The sequence below is a fragment of the Peromyscus californicus genome, unplaced genomic scaffold, assembly GCF_007827085.1.
Source record: "Peromyscus californicus insignis strain IS unplaced genomic scaffold, ASM782708v3 Scaffold_5__1_contigs__length_169319896, whole genome shotgun sequence".
NCBI classification, from domain to species: domain Eukaryota; kingdom Metazoa; phylum Chordata; class Mammalia; order Rodentia; family Cricetidae; genus Peromyscus; species Peromyscus californicus.
Window position 1 is genome coordinate 129,014,788 of NW_026294573.1, and position 20,223 is coordinate 129,035,010.

Here is a 20,223-nt window from a genome sequence, read left to right on the forward strand (position 1 = left end):
AGCCATTATGGGGCTAGGGAGAAACCTGGTGCTAGGGAAATTCCCAGGAATCCACAAGGATGGCCCCAGCTAAGACCCATAGCAACAGTGGAGAGGGTGCTTGAACTGGCCTTCCTCTGTAATCAGATTAGTGACTACCCTAATTGTCATCATAGAACCTACATCCAGTAACTGATGGAAACAGATGCAGAGACCCACCCACAGCCAAGCACTGGGCTAAGCTCCTGGAAGTATTTAAAAGGAAGTTGAAATGTTTCTAAATGAAAGTTGGTGGACAGGCCACATTTGTTAATAGAGGAAATCACCTGCAAAGGAACTTCTAAGCGTACAGAGGGTAAGAACTCAATGTTTGACTCAGGTCTTAAGGGTTCAAACACATCCATCACACAGAACCAAAGTGAAATGAGCAAGGCCAAGTCAGCTTGTACACAGATGCTTTATTTGGATGTTAATAGATTTCAACATTGTCTGCAAGATTCTCTTACAATGCAAAGTTTTCTCATATATTAAAAAACTCAATTTGGTCAGTGTAATTGCTGTATTGATGTGAAAACCTTACAACAAAATGCAGTATCATATGTGTGTACTCAGTTTCCATGCATGTATGGCTGCTACCTGTATGCCTGGCACCTTCAGAAAACTGAAGAATTCAAATGAACAGTAAAAAAGATGACGAGATGCCTGACATGTTTGATTACAAATCTTGCAGAAGAAAATAGCAACAAAGCAGTTAACTTGAGGATTCAACCAACACCAACCCAAATATGTACTACGTTCCATAAGCCCAGGATTATATACAATATATTAACATTTGTGTTAACTTAATGCTCAAGAAAAATTATGTTTTAAAATATGTAGCGTGTTTGAGATATTTTACTTTGGCAACTGGAGACTATTGTATCCAATGCAGCTAAAGGCTACATTTTTAAAAGGAATTATGTGCTATTATTACCCCCAAAGTAACTGAAATGATATGATTTTTTTCCACAATCATTGGTTTTACAAAGCAACATTTCTGTGAGAAGTTCATTAATTAGAAAAAAAATCAACATATTTAACATGCTAAGAAGATTCAAATTGTTTTACCTATTTGTTATCAAGAAGGCATAATCTTAGTACCACCACACATATTCTTTACTTCTCACTAACATATAGTATGCAAAAACTAGCAATTGGATTTAAAGCTTAAAACCCTTTTAGGTCTACTGTTGAAGAACTAGGCATTAAAATATTCAGTAGTCCCATTTCTACTAACAGATAAGTAGATTTTTAAAATCTTAAGCTGTTTGGTTTGGTTTGGTTTTGAGGCATAGTAGTGTTTTGGTCTTTGTAAGAATCTGCTTGGTAATAGTTGAATCCATTAAGTTAACTTGAGAACTTGCCATCATTTGCTTATCTTTTCACACAGTGCAAGTGGTGGTCGCTCTTTCCATCTCTCATAGCAGCAAGCCGATTCTGCTACTTTCTATAGCAGCATACTTCAGGAGTGGAGAGGGAGAGAGTGTGTCAATTATAAATAATTCAAACTACAGTGTACAATTCTATTTGCCTGTCAGTGTTTAGGTTGACAGCACACCATTATATGTCTCAAAAATTACATAAAATCTCTACCACATAAGCAAAGACATTCTTTCAAAAAGAAATAAAATAAGTGCAAACACCTAAACAGGCAACTGAAGCAACTGTTGTAACCTGGAAACACAAAACATTTATAAAAGGACAAAATATTTGTATAAATAAAAGATAATATTTTCTAATTCTGAAATATTGAGTAAATACAATAAACTTTCTAAGTGCAGACTGTTTTAGGGAGTAAGGTACCATATTGTTTTTTAAACAAAATGAAAATTTCAAACACATACACAAATCACCAGATTAATTTATATGACCTCCAATATAATTTAAAAAGAAAATATTAAATTATTATTTAGTACATTTTAGAACTACTTTATAACCAACATGATTTAAAGGATATAGTGCAATATTTAGGTAGATGTGACATACAGTATAGATATTGTATTCTTTGCAGCTATAACTTAACTATTTCATACGTGAAAGTCAAAGTTATTCTTTACTAGGTTAACTGTGATGACAAGAAACAACAATGGCTTCTAGACACCCTGTATATATATAATTATCTACATTTAAGCTTTAAAAATGAAAATAAATTATAAAAACAGACATCTTTCTAATTTACACAGTTTTCCTGCTCCTACATACTGTACAATACATTCAACAGAGTTCTCAGCTCTTCTGAGATTTATGAAGAAATACTGACTCTTTACTAGTAAGAAAAAGCCCGCTTTCAATGCTTTTATAGTACTATGCTCAAATAAATATGCTTAACACTGTAGTTAATTTCATTGTTTCTGAAAAATACCAAAAATTAGTAGTGCAACTTTCTAGCTTCCTTGAGACTCTTTCCCACTGTGTTTCTTTATAAATGGTAATCTAAATAAATCAGCACACATGCAGAAGTACTTCATAAAGCCCCTGTGCTTCCTAAATAGAGACTTTCAGAGATCACACATAACTTGTTCATAACAGACCACATACAGCGTTGAGAAAGTAGAGACATATATCCGATAAAGAAGTCATCTGAAAATTTACTTTGGAATATCTATGAACATCCTTATTTTCCCATTTTGTTCTTTAAAAACAAATTTTAAAACTCTCATTTTTTAAAATTAAGTAATGAATTTGCCTACCCCTTACTTTAAGTGGCGTTTTTGCCTGTCCAATATAGAAAAAAAATGCAAACTATTTTAGGAATGTATTAAAACCTTTAAAAGAATTGAGACAAACTTCATTGCAACCTAATTTGGCATAAAATACAGTAAGGCGGCAGGCCATTTTATCAGCTTTCGTAACAATTAGAGTATGAGAGCTCTTGAAGTGCTGCTGGCAGCTGTGTAAGTACTCAGATATCTTCTCGCTTGTTCAGTCATGATGAGCTGGTCTTCTGTCTTCCCATATACCACCGTTTCCCATTCACAATTTGACTGTGAAGGAAGTATCAATAGTGATGTAAAAATTAGTAAAGTTAACTACCCAAACCACTTCATAATTAGAGTGTGTTTGTGCTTATGTGTATGTGTGTGTGCATGCATGCGTGTGTGTAACATGCCACACAATGTACGTAGAAGTCAAAGGACAAATTTCTACCATGTGGACCGCAGAACCAAACTTAGATCATAAGGATTGGTAGTAAGCACCTTTATCCACTGAGCCATATTGCCAGTCCACATAACTAGACTTTTAAAAATCAATTATTTTGACTAGGAATTTTATAAGTAATTGTTATAAAATGTTTTGATAACAATATCATATCTTTTAAAATGAGATGCTATATTTTTAAACACATATTAAAATATATATGATCAATTTTGTGTAATTATTATAATTGTGTATATTGTTCACTTGCCTATGGTGACAGTATAATAGTTTTGCTCCCAACAACTCCCCACAAATCAAATGAATCATAAAAGGACAAGAAATATTAACCGCTTTTGTACCCAAATTTTGCAACAGTTCTAAAGAGAGGAGCTGGAGATGTAGCTCACTGGTAGAGTATTTATCTAGCATGTGGGAGGCTTGGGTTTGGTCCCCAGTATCAAGAAAAAAGAAAAGACTTAGAAGGAAGATGTAATATCAAAAAGTAAACCACAGGCACACCCTCTTTGCTTTCTTCCCTATCAAAGGATAAAGATTTCTATTATATGTAAGAGTTACCACATAATGAACTCTCCTAAGAATCTCTATGTTAATTAAACACTGGGAATGCAAAGCATTTTACATCAATTAAGGGAATGCATTATGTCACTCTCTGAAAGCCATGGCTCAAGTCAGACAGGTAGCTATATCTGATTGCCAAACATATTTTCAAAGAATCCTTGAACGTCAGGGAAACTATTCTGCAGTCAGTGTAGCATGAAGAAGAAATCTTCCTCTCCAACAATTCATATTCTTTGGGCAAACTCTTAAGATACCAAGCGAAGAATTTCACCAGCCTTCATTTGCATCTACTTACTGGACACAGAGGAATAGGGGAAAATTATTTGTTTGATAGCTTCTGATCCACAGAGTTTATTGGGAGCTATTATATCAATAAAATCATGCTGAAAATGCTTCCAACTACTTACCATTTCAGGACAACAAATGTGGCTATTCATTTTTATTTTACTGGTGAAGAAGTGCCAGAAGTGGATTTAAATATATGCACATACTGATTAAGGAATCATGAAAGGGCTGGGCATGATGGCACAAGTCTGTATCCCGGGATTTAGGAAGCGGAAGCTGCAGGACTATGATTTCAAGGTCAGCTACAAAGTGAGGTGAGATACTATCTCAAAACAACAAAACCCTAAAAATCTTTGGCTACGACTTCAATTGTATAGATGGTATGTGCACTGATGAATGAGTCTCTCTCAAACCCAAACCTGCTTTCAGTGACAAAATAATAATTTTTTATTATACTTATCAATTTAAACTTTAAAAGAAAAACTATTAACTTATGATCAGTAAGTTTAAAGTGATCATTGACTAAACAACAACAAAAATCACTAAAGAAACTTATAAATCCATACCTGAAGATTCTTTTCCAATTTGACAACTTTAGAAGTGTTAGGGTTTGGTTTCTTTTTAGTAAGTGTATATGTTTTGTTGGCTGAATTTATATCTTGTTTTTCAGGAGTCAAGTTGCACCTATTGTCATGTATTTCCAATAATGGTATCATTAATAAAGATGTTGTAAGTATATTTTCTGACTAAGAGAAAAAAGAAAGAGGAAAATAACTAATTCAAAAGTAGAGACAAGAGACTACTGGGTAAGTGGTATTGGAAGCCCTGTTAACTTTCCTCTTAGGAAGCATTTGGCTCTACGGAACTATAGCTAGTGCTATAGTAATATCTTGGTAATTACACAAAATAAATTTCTATGCTATAGTAATATTTTGGTAATTAAAATTTAAAGCTTTGTGAATCACCATTTTTTGACATCATACAAAAGACTAACTTCTCTCAAAATAAAACAAGTTTAAAAAATAATATATTCTTCATAGATAACAAACTCTCTCTGAATTAGGCAAAACAATCCTAAATTTCCTATGATACTCCTTTAAATGATCTGGCCAAGCAATGAATACAAAATGAGAACCACCATGACTTAAGACAGACATTTAAAAACATGTATGAATTCTTCACAAACCTGCATGTCTGAAATGTCTTCAGTTAGTAGCTGAGTGCCTGGTTCTTCTTTGTCCCAGCTATCTAAGGCTAGTGATTTTCTGACTTTCTTCACAGATGAAGAATGCTAAGAAAAATAATACAAGGTAACATTATATCCAGTCCCTTGGACATGATAAAGACTTTCATTAACAGTAATACTGGAAGAGCTGACATGGAAAAGCACACCCACAATCACAGCTCTCAGAAAGTACAAGAAGGAGATTCACAAGTTTGAGAGCAGCCGAAGCTACATAAAGACCCTCCTCTCACTATGGAAACAAATACATAAACAATATTCAAGATTACCTCTTGCTTGCAGCTTTTGTAAGCAGGTTCATCTTCTTCTTTGAGGAATATGTCTGTTCCAGTTTCTTCTTTTAAAACTTCTCGAATGTCTTCTTCCAAGAAGGCAAGTGGCTGGGACTAAATTATTTTTTTAAAGGTTTTAAAAGGCAATTGCCAGAAATTCCTTTTTTTCTTTTTGTATATTAAACCCTGTCTTTTGGCCTGGGAAGAAAAGAAGCCTGACAACTCAAGTTCCATCCCTAGAGCCCATGGTGGAAGGAGAGAGTTAATTCCCTAAAGCTGTCCTCTAACCTCCTCAAGAACATCACGCCATGTGCATACCCACAATAATAATAAGTGGTTGGTATTTGTTATTTCTAAACTGTCTTTTATACTTTTCTAATATTAACAAAATTATCTCCTACTTGCTATATATATATAAACTAATCAGTTTACAGCAAAATTACTTAAAATATTAATAAATATTAATTAATTTTAATGAACCCATCCCTAAGATTACTAAATATAGATCAAAACTTAAATCACCATTGAAGAAAGCAAATTTAAGTCACATTTTTCTTTCTAATAAACTTATAAAATATCTGCATACATCTAGAATGTTCTGGGCTTTTCTGAGGTATTTTAAAGATAACAATATTTATGAGAACACAAGTAACTAAAACATTTCACAGGTGTGTTAATTCATGAACTATTGTTACCACAGCTACAAAAATAATAGCAGTAACAACTCACTATATTGAAACTAGAGACAAGCCCCTTTATTTGTATTGTCTCTTTTAGCTTCACAATAAAACCTGGGGTGTACTTAATAACTTGTACATAGAAAATTGAATTTCAAAAAGGTTCTCTGACCCATTAGTTTGCTAAGCAGCATTAAGTGAGTAGCTTTTTCAAAATATTAATTCTGCTTCAGTGAAACTACTAAATATATGTTTTAACATTAATAAAAAAGCATGCCACTAACAACTGTTTTCTTCTACTTAACATGAGGACATACAAATTTAAAATGAGCCAGACAAAGGGTTATTTACAGGCCAAGGAAGATTAACACAAATTTACATTCATAAATTAAGAGATAAAATTTTGTTTCAGTTTCAATGAACACTTTTAAATGCTAAAAAATTCAAAATGGTAAAAACAAGTTTCTCTTTAACTAAAACTAGGAAAGTGCTTGAGAATAAAGAGTATTCATACCACAATTTTAAGAGGTCCATATTTCTTTTCCTGAGCAGCAAGTGCATTCTTAAATGGAGTAGGAGTTCTTGGTGTGGTACCCAATATAGATCTTCTAATAGTAGGTGTTCTAAACCTAGTCAATCATTCAGATATTTGTATTATTGTCATGATATGAGTTCATATACGTTAAGGAAGGCAAAGCCATACAAAAATCATAAACCACATTTTTATATAGACATATGTTTTTAAAGCATTACAGAGATATTTAAAATACAGTTGCCTAAAATAATTTATACTCTGATAATTTTTAAAAGGAAAAAACGACTTAGAAAAAGTATTAAGAATATTTTGCTTGAAATAAAAATTATATGCTACATTTAGCCAGTTTTCAGTATTCTACAGGAACAAAACAGAAGACTGTGACTTTAAAAACAATAACAACAAACTTCTAAGTCCTATAGACATAGAGATTATGTGATATGCCATTCACTTGAATAAAATGCTAACATACCCTTGACATTAAGCTTCCTGCTTTCCCTAACATAATTATTCAATACAGACTTACCCTACATTTTCTTTTTGATCTTTGGGAGTTGCTTCCTTCTGAAGAGGAGTTGTAATGAGAACTTTTTGCCCACAAATTGGAGTTGATGTAAACGAAGGGTTTTCTATATTAAGTTGTTCATTTCCAGGACATGTGTTAAAAAACTAAAAGGGGAAGAGAATTCACAGACAATATTTTAGAACATCAAAATTCCTATATAAATATCAAACTGATAAGACTTCTCTATTGTTTTAGGAAGAGATTTTCAACAATATTACATATACTTTCTACTTCATGGAAATTAAGCTCCATAAAGGCAACGCGTTTGTTTTGTTCACTGCTGCCTCCCAGCACCTTAACCACTTTGAACAGGTTAGCATATAAAGAACATTTAAGAAACAGTTGTCTTAAAAATGGTCAAGTTTTTATAACAGCACAAAAAAATTAAAACAAAACAGTATTCTATCAAATATAGACCTACAGAAACCATACATAGTTGTTGCAATAAATCTCCCAGTTTTGTACAAGAGTATAACTGAGAAAGTTAACTGTGAGCTGTTACTCATAAATAATGTTAAGTGTACTTTTTTTTCTTTGAGAATATCTTGAACTCAGACTAGAATAATAGAGTGGGCATGGTGTGTGCACCTGGAGTTCCAACTACTCAGGAAGAACAAGCCTTGGGAAGGGACAAATCTACCTGCCTAGAAGACAGCACAGATACTTTAAGCAGACAAAACACTTTCTAAATTACACAGCGTACTAACTGAGATTTAACTTATATACTATTATGAAACCCTAATTTACTTTTGTCGATGGCAGACTAGAAGTGGTAATATGAAAATCGACTCTCTACCACTCCTGTCTCCTAATGCTTGAATCATCAAACTCTTTCAAAGGATAAAATCCAAATGGCATGGGATATAAGCACCTTCCACTTGTATAGAATTTACTTCAGTGAAAGTTACTAATGTATAAAGCTCTGGAAATGGAAAACTTCATCTTCCTTGGAATAATTTTGAATTTTGAGAGCTAGAGGGAGAATATACTATTCACGTTGTAGTACGTATAAATTATAATACCTCAAACATTTTCAAGTCACAGTAGCTGTGTATTACCATATCCTACTCATCTTCTCAACTTAAAACACACCTCCAATAATATTCCAGCATTATTCTCCATATTTATTTGACCATTAAGCTCCCTACTTCTCTCATAAAACTTTCTAACATGTGTGATGATTAGTGCTGTCAACTTGACAAAATCTAGAATCACCTGGGAAATGGGCCTCTGCATGCTTGTAAGGGAATTAACTTAACTGGGTTAAACGAGGTGGGAAAACCCAGTCTAAATGTGAAGAGGCCATTCTCTGTGTAGCAGAAACTGAGCTAAGCAGCAGCAACATGGACTCACAGCTCTCTTCCAGCTGTGGATGTTAATGCAACCAGCTCTCTCAATTCCTACCACTGTGACTCCTCTGTACTGTCACCTTGAACTTCAGCTAAAATAAATTCTACCCTTCCTTCCTTAAGTTGCTTGTTAGGATATTTTATCACAGCAACAGAAAAAAAATTAAGATAATCAAAACACTTTCAGCAAACAGCAGCTGCTGAACTTCAAAACTGTATTCCCATTGGCTTCCACTGTCTTTAGAAAAATTAACTGATATGCTGTAAAAAAAAGTGACATAAGCCTGGAATATAACAAAATTTTTTATATTAATAAAAAATAATCCTAATGTATACATCTGCTGCTAGGAACATTACTAAAAAGTTAAGCAGATAGTCTCGAATATCCAAACATGAGATTCTTAGAATAAACTGTTGTCTAGATTTCTTCCAAAGAATGTTAAAAAGGAGCCAGGCAGTGGTGGCACACACCATTAATCCCAGCACTCAGGAGGCAGAAACAGGCGGATCTCTGTGAGTTTGAGGCCAGCTGGGCTACAGAGTGAGTTCCAGGAAAGGCTCACAAAGCTACACAGAGAAACCCTGTCTCAAAAAACAAAAACAAAAAACAAACAAAAAAAATGTCAAAAAGGAAAACTTAACATGTAAATAAAAATGTAAATTGCTATATGTAGAAAAGGTCTGTTTATGGCATGTCAGGTATATATGCTGAATAGTCAAGGATCAAAGAGTCATACTGTATCTTAGTCTCAGCTCTGCATTAGATACCAATGGGCAAATAAATCACTTTACTTTTAGGGGTCAGTTTCCTGAAGAGTCTTATAAAGAAATAGGACTATATGACAAAGAAAACTTCCCTTTGAGCTCCTGAAAGTCTAGGGTGCTACAATGAAGATACTACCCTTTGTGAGGCACTTCCTGAGTTCACCATTCTCATGGATACATTTAAACATATCTGTATTTGTGTTAACAAACCCACCAACTGCCAGGCAGTGGTGGCGCACGCCTTTAATCCCAGCACTCGGGAGGCAGAGCCAGGTGGATCTCTGTGAGTTCGAGGCCAGCCTGGGCTACAGAGCAAGTTCCAGGACAGGCACCAAAACTACACAGAGAAGCCCTGTCTCAAAAAACCAATAAAGAAAAAAGAAAAAAAAAAGCCACCAACTGCTATTAAAGACACTAAAGGTCCAGTTCAATTCATCTACATTTACGAACATAAAAACATCAGTACCTGTGAAGGAGAAAATGGTAGTGTTTTCACTGGTGTGTGTTTTAATGCTGTGGTACTGCCTTCATTGAACGAGCCATCCCCGAGCTCATTGCCTAAAGACTGACCCACTCGTATTCTTTTCTTCTTTCTGAGGATGGTGGGTGGAGTGCTAAACTTGACCACATTTGGGGATGTTAGAGGAATAGCTTCACTGTCTCCACCATTACAACTGTTCTTTTTCCCTTCAAGTACAAGACTGACATTAAATTGACATTCCATGGCTCCTTCATTATGTTGAATCCGCATTAGTTTAACTGGAGTAGACTTGACAGGAGAAGCAGCAGCATCAGAAAGATCGAAACTGGTAACATCACTCCATGCTACAGGATCCTACAAAAAATTGAATTCTTAACTCGTTAAGCTGTAACCTAGTTAAATATTATCTGAACACAGAATGATAATTTCTAACAAGTTATTTACTTATTTTTACCAGCAAAAACAAACTTTGTCTAAACATCTTTGTTTAACTAAGTGGGACCACCTTAGAAGAAAATATTACAATTTTTTATAATACCAATTTGGAATATTCCAAGATAATGGTTCATCTAATGCAGTAGCTGAAATTTTCTGTCAGAATATTTTACATAAAAATAAAATATTATTTTAGGCTATTATTAAAAAGAATTAATTCATCATAAAATCATCCTATTAAACAGGAAAATACTATGAAATTCTACATAACGATTTGGTAATTTCTATGGAAAACATACTTTGATTTAGAAATTCAGTATAGTCAAGTATATAATTGTCATGATTCGACAACAAAGCCTTCTATAAATACTACTTTTTATTGGTGATACTGAAAATCTAGAGGCCCTCTAAATGCACGGTAACAGCAATGCATTCAGTAAATAAACTGTCTTATAGTCATATGATGGAATACTACAAAGCCTCAAAATTCAAGTTTAAAAAATATATTTAAGATCCAGGCATGGTGACACACGCCTTTAATCCCAGCATTCAGGAGACAAGAGGTAGAAAGATCTCTGCAAGTTTAAGGCCAACCTGGTCTACATATGGAGTTCCAGGTCAGCCAAGGATATATAGTGAGACCTTGTTCAAAAATTATATATATGTTAAGAAACCAAAGACAAGCTCATAATATAAGAAGAAGACAAAAATATAACATTACATGAAATGATCAAATCTAAATATACAGATTTAAATTTTCCTCTTTATAGCTTCTCTAGTTTCCAACATTCTAATGTACTTAAGTAATTCATCTAATAAATAACTAAGTTTTTAATTCTAAAACATCTTTTTAAGATACATACTTGAAGAGGACTTAAACCTTTAATTTTTTTTTCTAGAAATCTCTACAAAAGAGATCAAAACTAGGCAATGCTTAATATTTAAGTTGGTATTTTAAGTATTAAATGTTAAGTATTAAACTAAGCTTCTAAACATGCAATTATTTCATAATTTCAAACTTACAGATTCAATAAGTTCTAGAGTCTCTGCAAATTCTGGGATGGTCTGTAGAGAAGACAGTACAGCATTTGCTTCTACAGCTAGAAACTTTGTGGGTGAATTCTGCTGAGCAGAAACAGTCTGATTTTCATCCATGCTATAAAACTCAGTTGTCTGTTCCTCAAGGTTATTCAGTGTGTTAGACATGCTATCATCCATGAGGAAACTGCCAGACCAGCTAGAAAAGCTTCCAGGTTGCTAAAAGTACAAAAGAAATTTGAATATTATTTGCAATTCTCAATATAGGTATGAATTTAATTTTAAATAAAAATTTCAGTAACATACTTTATCTCATTTTAGCTAAAAAGCTAAAAAGTACCCAATACAGCTTTTCTTCAATATCAGTATACAATTTGTTTCCACAGTCTCATTCCTTGACCAGATTTCCTCTTGCTAAATAGATTTTAACTATAAAGTCACTGTCGATAAAATTAGCACTTACATATAACAAAGACCTAAAACTTGACCTCATTTTCTTTTCAAACTTCATTCCACAATTCCATTCACAACCCTCCTTCAAGAATACCAAGCTTTAGTACTTTTAACTCTCTAAGAATGATATTCTTTCACTCTGGAGAGTAAAACAATAGTTTTACATACTATTGTTCTCTTTATCTAGAACATTCCCTAACCCACAATCCACACAAAGTGTTAGTCTTGATTTAAGAGATAGTTTAAATATTAAGAAGTATGCCATGTGCCTGATAATATACTTTCATTTGTTCTATTTACAATATTGCCCTAATTCATCTATCTTGCTGCTATATATAATATATAATCATCCTGGGTTTCAAGACTGAATTCAGGGCTGGAGAGATAGCTCGATGGTTAAGATCACTAGCTGCTCTTCCAGAGGACCTGGGTTTAATTCTCAGCACCCATATGGCAGCTCAAAACTGTGATGTATATTTTACTTGCTCAAACATAAAACAAAAAAATCATCTTTGGTTGACTTGTGTACAATGCACAATCTATACTTGTATTAATGTAGATATGTATGTTACCTTAAAAGTTTATGTATTTTCAGAGCAAGGGGACCAGATACCAATAAAAACAGATGGCCCAGGTGATCCAGCATTCAAAACAGCTTCAAGGCTGCTGGCTGAGATGATCCAGCCTCACAAAATACTCCAGTCAAGACTGAACAATTATCCTGATTTTCTCAAGGTTCCCCCAAAGATACCAGCACCCACCAACAACAGGAAGTAGTCTAGAGAATGACGCCCACATTCCCAAGAGATGGGGTATGGGTGGCCTTTGGTTATTCAATGGATTATAAATGTTTGTCATTGTTTAGGAAGGTTGGTTACAAGTTGTTATTGGTCATAGCCAGAAAAAAAGCTAAACAAAAGAGTCAAATTCAAAGATCTCTTTCTAAAGGAAAAAAGGGGGATATGATATAGGAATGACAGGAAAAAGGGGTAGATTATTTAATCTACTTTAATCCAAAACAACAACTATTAATCCCAAAATATTTTACATTGGTATGGATTTTGGTATAAATTTATAAATTTGATATAAATTTAAAGTTATTTTTGTTGTCTGTATGTTTCAACTCGTTTGGGGTATTGTATTTATGAAGCTCATTAAAAAAATATAATGTATAATTAAGAAATACAGATTAGTAGTCATCTATAATAGTCAAACTTACAGTCAGGTTAGGTATGCTTTCAAGGTCATACAGAGATATATTTAGATAGATAGTCTTCAAACACTTCAAAGACCTAGAGAATATGACATTTAACATGTTTAATAACCTAAGGCTTTTCATGACAGTGAGCCACATCTGCTCCTGACAGCACCAATCTACTTCATAAAAGGATGATGGGCATCAAAGAACCTCCATATGGAGTTTGCTTTCTTTATGGCAAAAGCTAGCCACTGGGCAAAGAAACTGCCCTTGCCTCAATTGCTGACAGTATACTGTCCAAACTGGACCAGCAAGATGCAAAAAAAAAGTGACTGCCAAACTTTGTCAAGACAAGGTAGGATAGTCTTTCAAAATTCCCTACTTCTCAAAAATGTCTGTCATATATACTAGGCCTGTAGGCCAACACTGTATGCTCCCAACATTACAGAAGAACTCTGGGTGACTGTCCAGACAGCCAGATGTCCCTGTCATCAGGTAACATTATACCCTTCTGGAATCTTTGATGGAGTTAAAAACTAAATAATTGGACTTAAAAGTTTTCCTTAGTTATAATAAAAAGGTAAATTAGGTATAAAACTTTAGACTCACAAGGATAAAAGAAATAGAACATTTTCTCTAAATTTGCCAAATACAAATGGATTGGATATTATAACTGTAATTCTTACTTGATAACTGTTGTTGTTGTATATGTTTACTACGTTAAAGTTAAAACTTTCCTTTTTTATTTAGACAAAAAATGCTGTGGAATAATCCTTCTGTACACTGTGAAAGTATGTTGTTCTCATTGTTAATAAAAGGTTGGTTGGCCAAGAGCTAGGTAGGATTTTCGGGGCAGAGAGAATGCTGGGAAGAAGAAGGGCAGAGTCTAAGGAGTTGTGAGCCAGATGCAGAAAAAGCAACATGGGAAGTTCATAGATGAGGTAAACAAGCCTCAGGGCAGTATATAGATTAATAGAAATGGGTTAATTTAAGTTGTAAGAGTAGGCTGGAACCAAGCCTAAGCTATCAGCCAAGCATTTATAATTAAGAATAAGTCTCTGAGTGGTTATTTGGAAGTGGCTACCAGGACACTGAGAAATTCTTCCTACACAGAGGCCTCTGGTTCAGTTCATAGCAGCCACATGTGGGCTCCAACCACCTATAACTCCATTTTCAGAGGATCTCACACGCCCTTCTGACCTCTACAATTTACCTAGCTGAGCAAAGCATAATGGAATTCAGTAAACTAGTAGTCACTATTATCACACAATTGTTTAAAAAAACAAATAAATGTGTATGAAGTCTTATCAAGTGTACAAAGTTTTAAAAAGTCAGTAATTTTCTCTCTTTTAATATAAAATGTGAATTACTTTAGCTAGCATATTTTTCTTATTAAATGAGACAGGTATGCTATAAGGTACTGTTATTATTAGTTTAAAAATATGTATTCTTCAACATTTCCACCCACAATTCCCCTCTCAATCCCCCCACACCTTCCCAACATTCCTCCAACACTATTTTTTTTAAAAAACCAAAAATTGAACTGGAGTGATGGCCCAGCAGTTAAAAGCACTGGCTCAAAGGACCTGGGTTTGATTCCTAGCACCCACATGGCAGGTCATAATCATTTGTAACTCCGTTCTAGAGAATCTGACACTTTATTCAGGCCTCCTAAGGGCTCATGTATGTGGTACACAGATATACATGCATGTAAAACACCCACACACATATAATAAAATGGAAAAATTAAAAATTTTTAAATCTAAAAGTACTTGAAATTTTTTGTAATTGTTTTGTTTTAGTTTTAGTTTGAAGCGCTGGGGACAAAGCCCAAGGCCTCAAACATAGGAAAACGCTCCTGCCACTAAGCTACATCCCATTCCAAAAATTTCCAGAATAGCTTAAACATCACATAATCATCTATAAATAAGGACTCTCTAAATGTAACTATTTTGTCACTTCTTTAGCAAAATTAAAATTAACATTAAAACAAGCACATTTCCAATCTTCCTATTTACTGATGGTTTATAGTTTCAAAACAAAAACTGCCTTTCCTATAGTAAAAATCTTACCTGCAATAATTAACATGTCATTTTAATAACCTTTTAAATAATGTAAGACAATATCACTTATTTCATGATACCAGCTGAATATTTCAGTTTATTCTATCAGAGTGATGCTGAGTTCCCAGTAACTCAACATGTTATTTGCCCCTCATTCACTCTGAAATCAGTGCTGAGACTGAACCCAAGATTCTAGTAGAATTTATATCATTTTTCTTAATTTAATACTCCTAGTTATTCTGACTAACCAAATCGAAGACATACATATCAATCTTTTTCTTTTGAAAGAGTTATTTAGAGAATATAAAATCTAAATGTTCCCGTCTGCTGCTATTATTATTATTATTATTATTATTATTATTATTATTATTATTATTATTTTGGTTTGGTTTTTCAAGACAGGGTTTCTCTGTGGAGCTCTGGCTGTCCTGGAACTTGTTTTGTAGATCAGGCTGGCCTCAAACTCACTGAGATCCACCTGCCTCTGCCTCCCTGAGTGCTGGGATTAAAGGCATGCACCACCACTGCCAAGCTTATCCTTCCTTTTTCCAATTTATTGAATTCATATCCTAAATAGACTAAAATAGAATTTTTCAAAGAAAATAAAAGTAAGTTTAGAGCTTATACTCTCTCTACATTTCTCATTTTATAAGCTTTTTCAATTTAATCCATCATCCATCATTACATGGAATGTCAAGTTTTTAAAATACACACAAAAAAATACAAATCAAAGTTTTTATTCTAAGTCTAATATTTATGATTTAATAAGAATTTTTAAAGTATCCTAATACAGAACACAAGACATAAGTCATAATCAAACCTCAAAACTGCAAATTAAAATGAGAAAAAAAGTGTACTAAAATGTGAAGTTACATTGAGAACACTCTATAGCTAAGAAAAAGCATAAAAGCATTCATATGAAGGACTCTTATAAACATAGATATATAAGCTCATTTCTTACAGATGGAAGCCTCTTTCTTCTAACTTCATTCTCAGCTGACATAAGAAGCAACTCAAGTTCCTTTATTTTTTTTTCCTTATCAGGATCTTCATCAACAAAGGGTTGCTAAAATAAGTTAAATAAGAGAGAAAAACAGGCACCATCACAACTGCTCTAAAATAGGGTTTCCCTTTTTGTTTCCTTCTGTGTAACCTATAATAAAGCTTAATGCCACTAAATCCAAATGCTACTAACATTTTAATGCTACGAAATCAATGTATCACAATATCTCTGGAATCTAAAAAGGTACTTCGTAAATATTTTCAACTTTGTAAAATAAATTGGGGGAAAAATAAAGACATTATTTCAGGCATGGTAGTGATTCCCCCACTCTGGAAACAGAAAGAAAGGAGAGTTTCAAGTTTAAAGCTATCGTGGGCTACATGGTAACACCCTATATCAACAAAGCAGAAAGAAAAGACAAGAAACAGGGGTAATGATATAGTTCAATTAGTAATTTGCCTACTGTGAGGAAGCCCTGGGCTCTATCTCCAGCACCACCTAAAACCATTCATGGTGGCCACATCTGTAATCCCAGCACTAGAAAGGTACAGATATGAAGACTACAAGTTCAAAGGCATTCTTGGGTACTTATCAAGTTCAAGGTCAGTCTGGACTACATGACAGTGTTACAAAAACAAATGAACAACAGCAAAAAAAAAAAAACAACTCCAAAACTAAAAAACATATTGCATTAACTATGTATTAAAAATATATGCCTGGAATATTTTAGATAACTACATTGTAATGTATTTTATACAATCCAGCAACTGTTTGAAAGATTTAAGCTGCAAGACTGAACAAATTACCACACTGGTGCTGCTGATCACCTCATACTGTTATGGTTTTTATTTTTCAAATTCATTTATACATTTTCCTTTAGTTTTATAATACTCAAAGTAAAAAAACAAAACAAAAACCCAACGCTTTTTATCCTACTTTAATAGGTAAGGAACTGAATACTAAACTTCTAAAACTATTTCAAAAGCTTTTTCTTTCTTTTGTTTTTTTTTGGTGGGGGGTGGGCACAGAGTCTTGCCTCAAATTCACATCTTCCTGCCCCTAACTTCCCAAGTGCTGGGATCACAGATCTTCACAGATATATCACAGAACATAGCATCAGGCTTCCTCTATTTTTGATTTCTGTTTTCATTTGTTTGATTTTTGTTGTTCTTGCTTTTAGAGACAGGTTTTATTCTGTAGCCCTGACTGACCTGAAACTTGCTATGTAGCGCTGCTTGTCTTGCACTGTGGCAGTCCTTCCTGCCTCAGCTAAAGAACTGGTATTACAGGTAAGCAATGTATAATGACTGCCTTCCTTTGTATTTTTGTTACAAATAAAACTTACCTGAATAAAGGCAGATGTCTGAACATGTTCAACACAATTGCCATCAGGTGATACATACTGATAACCAGGGATCTAAAAAATAAGTAAAGCATTGCTATTATAGGTTATACAATTTTTAAAAATTTGATGCCAAGAAAGCTTGTGATAAAAAGTAGAACACTGAGCAGGGTGGCACATGTCTTTAATGCCAGCACCCAGGAGGCAGAGGCAGACAGATCTGTGTAAGATCTCAGGACTAGATGGTAAGATCCTGTCTCAAAATAAACAACAACAAATAAATAAATAAATAAATAATAAATAGAGATTGGATATTTATTAATAACTTTGAAAATTCAAAACTACAATAGTTTTTACTTAATAATTATATCACCTGTCACCAGAGTATACTGATAAAACTGTAAGTGTAGGAAAAGAAATCTGTATTTTAGGTTTGTGTTTTTGTCTTTTGGTTTTGTTGAGTCACGGTTTTGTTATGTAGCCCAAGCATCTTGGAGTTAACTATGTAGCTGAGGCTGGTCTCAAACTTCTGATCCTCCTGCCTCAGCCTCCCCAGAGCTGAAATTACAGGTGTATATCACCACACCTGGCTTCCAAGCCTAGTTGTATCAGCCAATCAGTCCGTTTCCTACCTACCATATATTCTAAAATGTCAGCTTCTGAGGGTTGCCCTATTGCCTACAGAAGATAATAAGTTGTGTTCCTACTCCTATAAGCACCTCATGTCAGTCAATCTCTAAGTTAAAAAAAAAAACAAAAAACAAAAAAACAGGGCTTTTTCTGTTACTCATTTAAAAAACAATCAGAATCACTCATGTATTCTTTTTTTTTTTTTGGTAACTCCAATAAATTAGAAACTTATTTTTCTCAAAGTTTGCAATGAAAATATGCCACAGTATTTCAAACCAATGTATTTTTTCTTATTATATGGAAAACAACTCTTAAAATATTAAAATATATCCTTATCTTTCCAACATATTTTGGTTGAGATTATCAAACACTCCCTTAGCAATAATTAATTTTAAAATTATGTTCATATAAGTCAAAAAAACTTTAGATGGAATTTTTTCTAAGACAGAAGCAAAACCTTGTAGTTTATGTTATTGAAATCTAGGACTCAGAAAAAAATATTTAAAAAAACAAAACATTAAAATCCTTAAGGTCAAGTGTCAGCAAATAACTACACTATTGTCCCATCTTTTCCTACTAAGATCTCACTATTTTAAGTGGTTCTTTTAAAAGCATGTTTAAAAAAACTTAGTGATGCTCATAAAAAGTAAAATGATATAAAACCCAAGGCTCAGAAAACAGACTTTGTGTGTGTGTGTGTGTGTGTGTGTGTGTGTGTGTGTGTGTGTAGTTTTTGGTGCCTGTCCTGGATCTCGCTCTGCAGACCAGGCCGGCCTCGAACTCACAGAGATCCGCTTGGCTTTGCCTCTTGAGCGCTGGGATTAAAGGTGTGGAAACAGACTTTTTAATACTGGGCCTAATTTTATCTTTTGTTAGCTACTACCTGGTCCTAACAGTCTTTACATTTTATGTGAAAAGAACTAAGAATTGCTCATCACAAACTTGTAAAAAACAGACAATCGGGAAAAGAAAAAGTAAGTCTTATGAAGAGTCCTAAACAAATTTCTTACAGGTAGGTAAATGCATATTGTAAGGGACAAGACAGAGCTTGTCAGTTTGAACTTAGGTAACCTCTAATGAGTCTGTCTAAATGAAGGCTGCAATCACTCAAGTAAAGAGCAAAGGGGAACAAGATTAAATATCAACTATTTACTGTTCCCCAAAGGAATGTTTAAGTGATGTCTTACTGTTTCTCCTTTAAATGGTTCTATACACACCTGTGAGACAGGCAATGTTACAGTTACACAGAACCACATTTGAGGAGAAGCTACAGGAGTGTGAAAGCACATCTTTATGTCCACTGGAACATAAAACTACAAAGAATTAAAGAGTAGTGCTGTATGCACATACTACATTTCTTACATTACATACTACATTTCTTAATGTCAAAATCACATGTAAAAGGAAACTTTTAAATAAAATTTGTACTGAAATATTTGTCAAATTTATGGCTTACTTTTTCAATTTGGAAATTTAAATGTCTGTGTCACTGCCCAATACAAATTTTACTTATCCTAAAAAACCAAGAACCTTTCCCATATAGCAACTAAAGAAACTGTTTCTAAATAATAAAAATATTAAAAAATATGTGCCTGAACAGGTATGTAAAACTGATTCTGGGTTTGCAAATGGTCCATAGTCGCACAAGGTTTGTGCTGGAGTTTTGATGACGAGCGCTCTGATTTTATTCCATCTTGTAAGTAGCCCTCCTGCTCCACTTTTCTTCGCATCGTAGAATTCCAATGATTTTTGATAGAATTATCAGTCCTACGAAATGAAAGTGTATCGTTTTAAAAGGAAAAGGGAGTCCACAAATTTTAGCACTATTTATAATACACATTTTTACAGCTGGTGAAATTATGTACTTAAAAGGTCCCTGCTATCATAGTTTAAATTCTTACTGAAAGCACAGCAACAGGAAAGACAAAGAAATAACTAAAATAGGTCGAGAAGTGAGTAAGTGGGGTAGTTTTGGTTAGGGACCCAGGAAAAAGCTCTGGTGAGCTGACAGTGAAGCCGAGGTCTGAAAGTCGAGAATGAACTAGAAGAACAGGAAAACGTCAGGCACAGGGTCATCTGAAGCCTGTAGTCTCAGCACTTGGGAGACTGAGGAGCAGGATGGGAACTCAAGGCTAGCCTGGACAACACAGCAAG

The 20,223-nt window shown here is 33.9% G+C and overlaps 1 protein-coding gene across 2 annotated transcripts in view; it reads right to left on the reverse strand.

Moving 5' to 3' along the window:
• Positions 1-417: 417 nt before the first annotated feature.
• The window catches only part of Mybl1 (MYB proto-oncogene like 1), a 36,366-nt gene continuing 16,560 nt past the window's right edge, over positions 418-20,223 (reverse strand). The window contains exons 6-16 of one of the 2 annotated variants that reach the window (XM_052717566.1): positions 19,662-19,836; positions 17,443-17,514; positions 16,056-16,160; positions 11,366-11,599; positions 9,893-10,261; positions 7,274-7,416; positions 6,727-6,841; positions 5,533-5,649; positions 5,207-5,311; positions 4,587-4,766; positions 418-3,002 (exon numbers count right to left, since the gene is read on the reverse strand). In XM_052717566.1, the coding sequence (XP_052573526.1) occupies positions 2,874-3,002; positions 4,587-4,766; positions 5,207-5,311; positions 5,533-5,649; positions 6,727-6,841; positions 7,274-7,416; positions 9,893-10,261; positions 11,366-11,599; positions 16,056-16,160; positions 17,443-17,514; positions 19,662-19,836 (1,744 nt within the window). In that variant the 3' untranslated portion in view covers positions 418-2,873. The remainder of the gene's footprint in view (positions 3,003-4,586; positions 4,767-5,206; positions 5,312-5,532; positions 5,650-6,726; positions 6,842-7,273; positions 7,417-9,892; positions 10,262-11,365; positions 11,600-16,055; positions 16,161-17,442; positions 17,515-19,661; positions 19,837-20,223) is intronic. The other variant, XM_052717567.1, reaches the window with a different exon arrangement.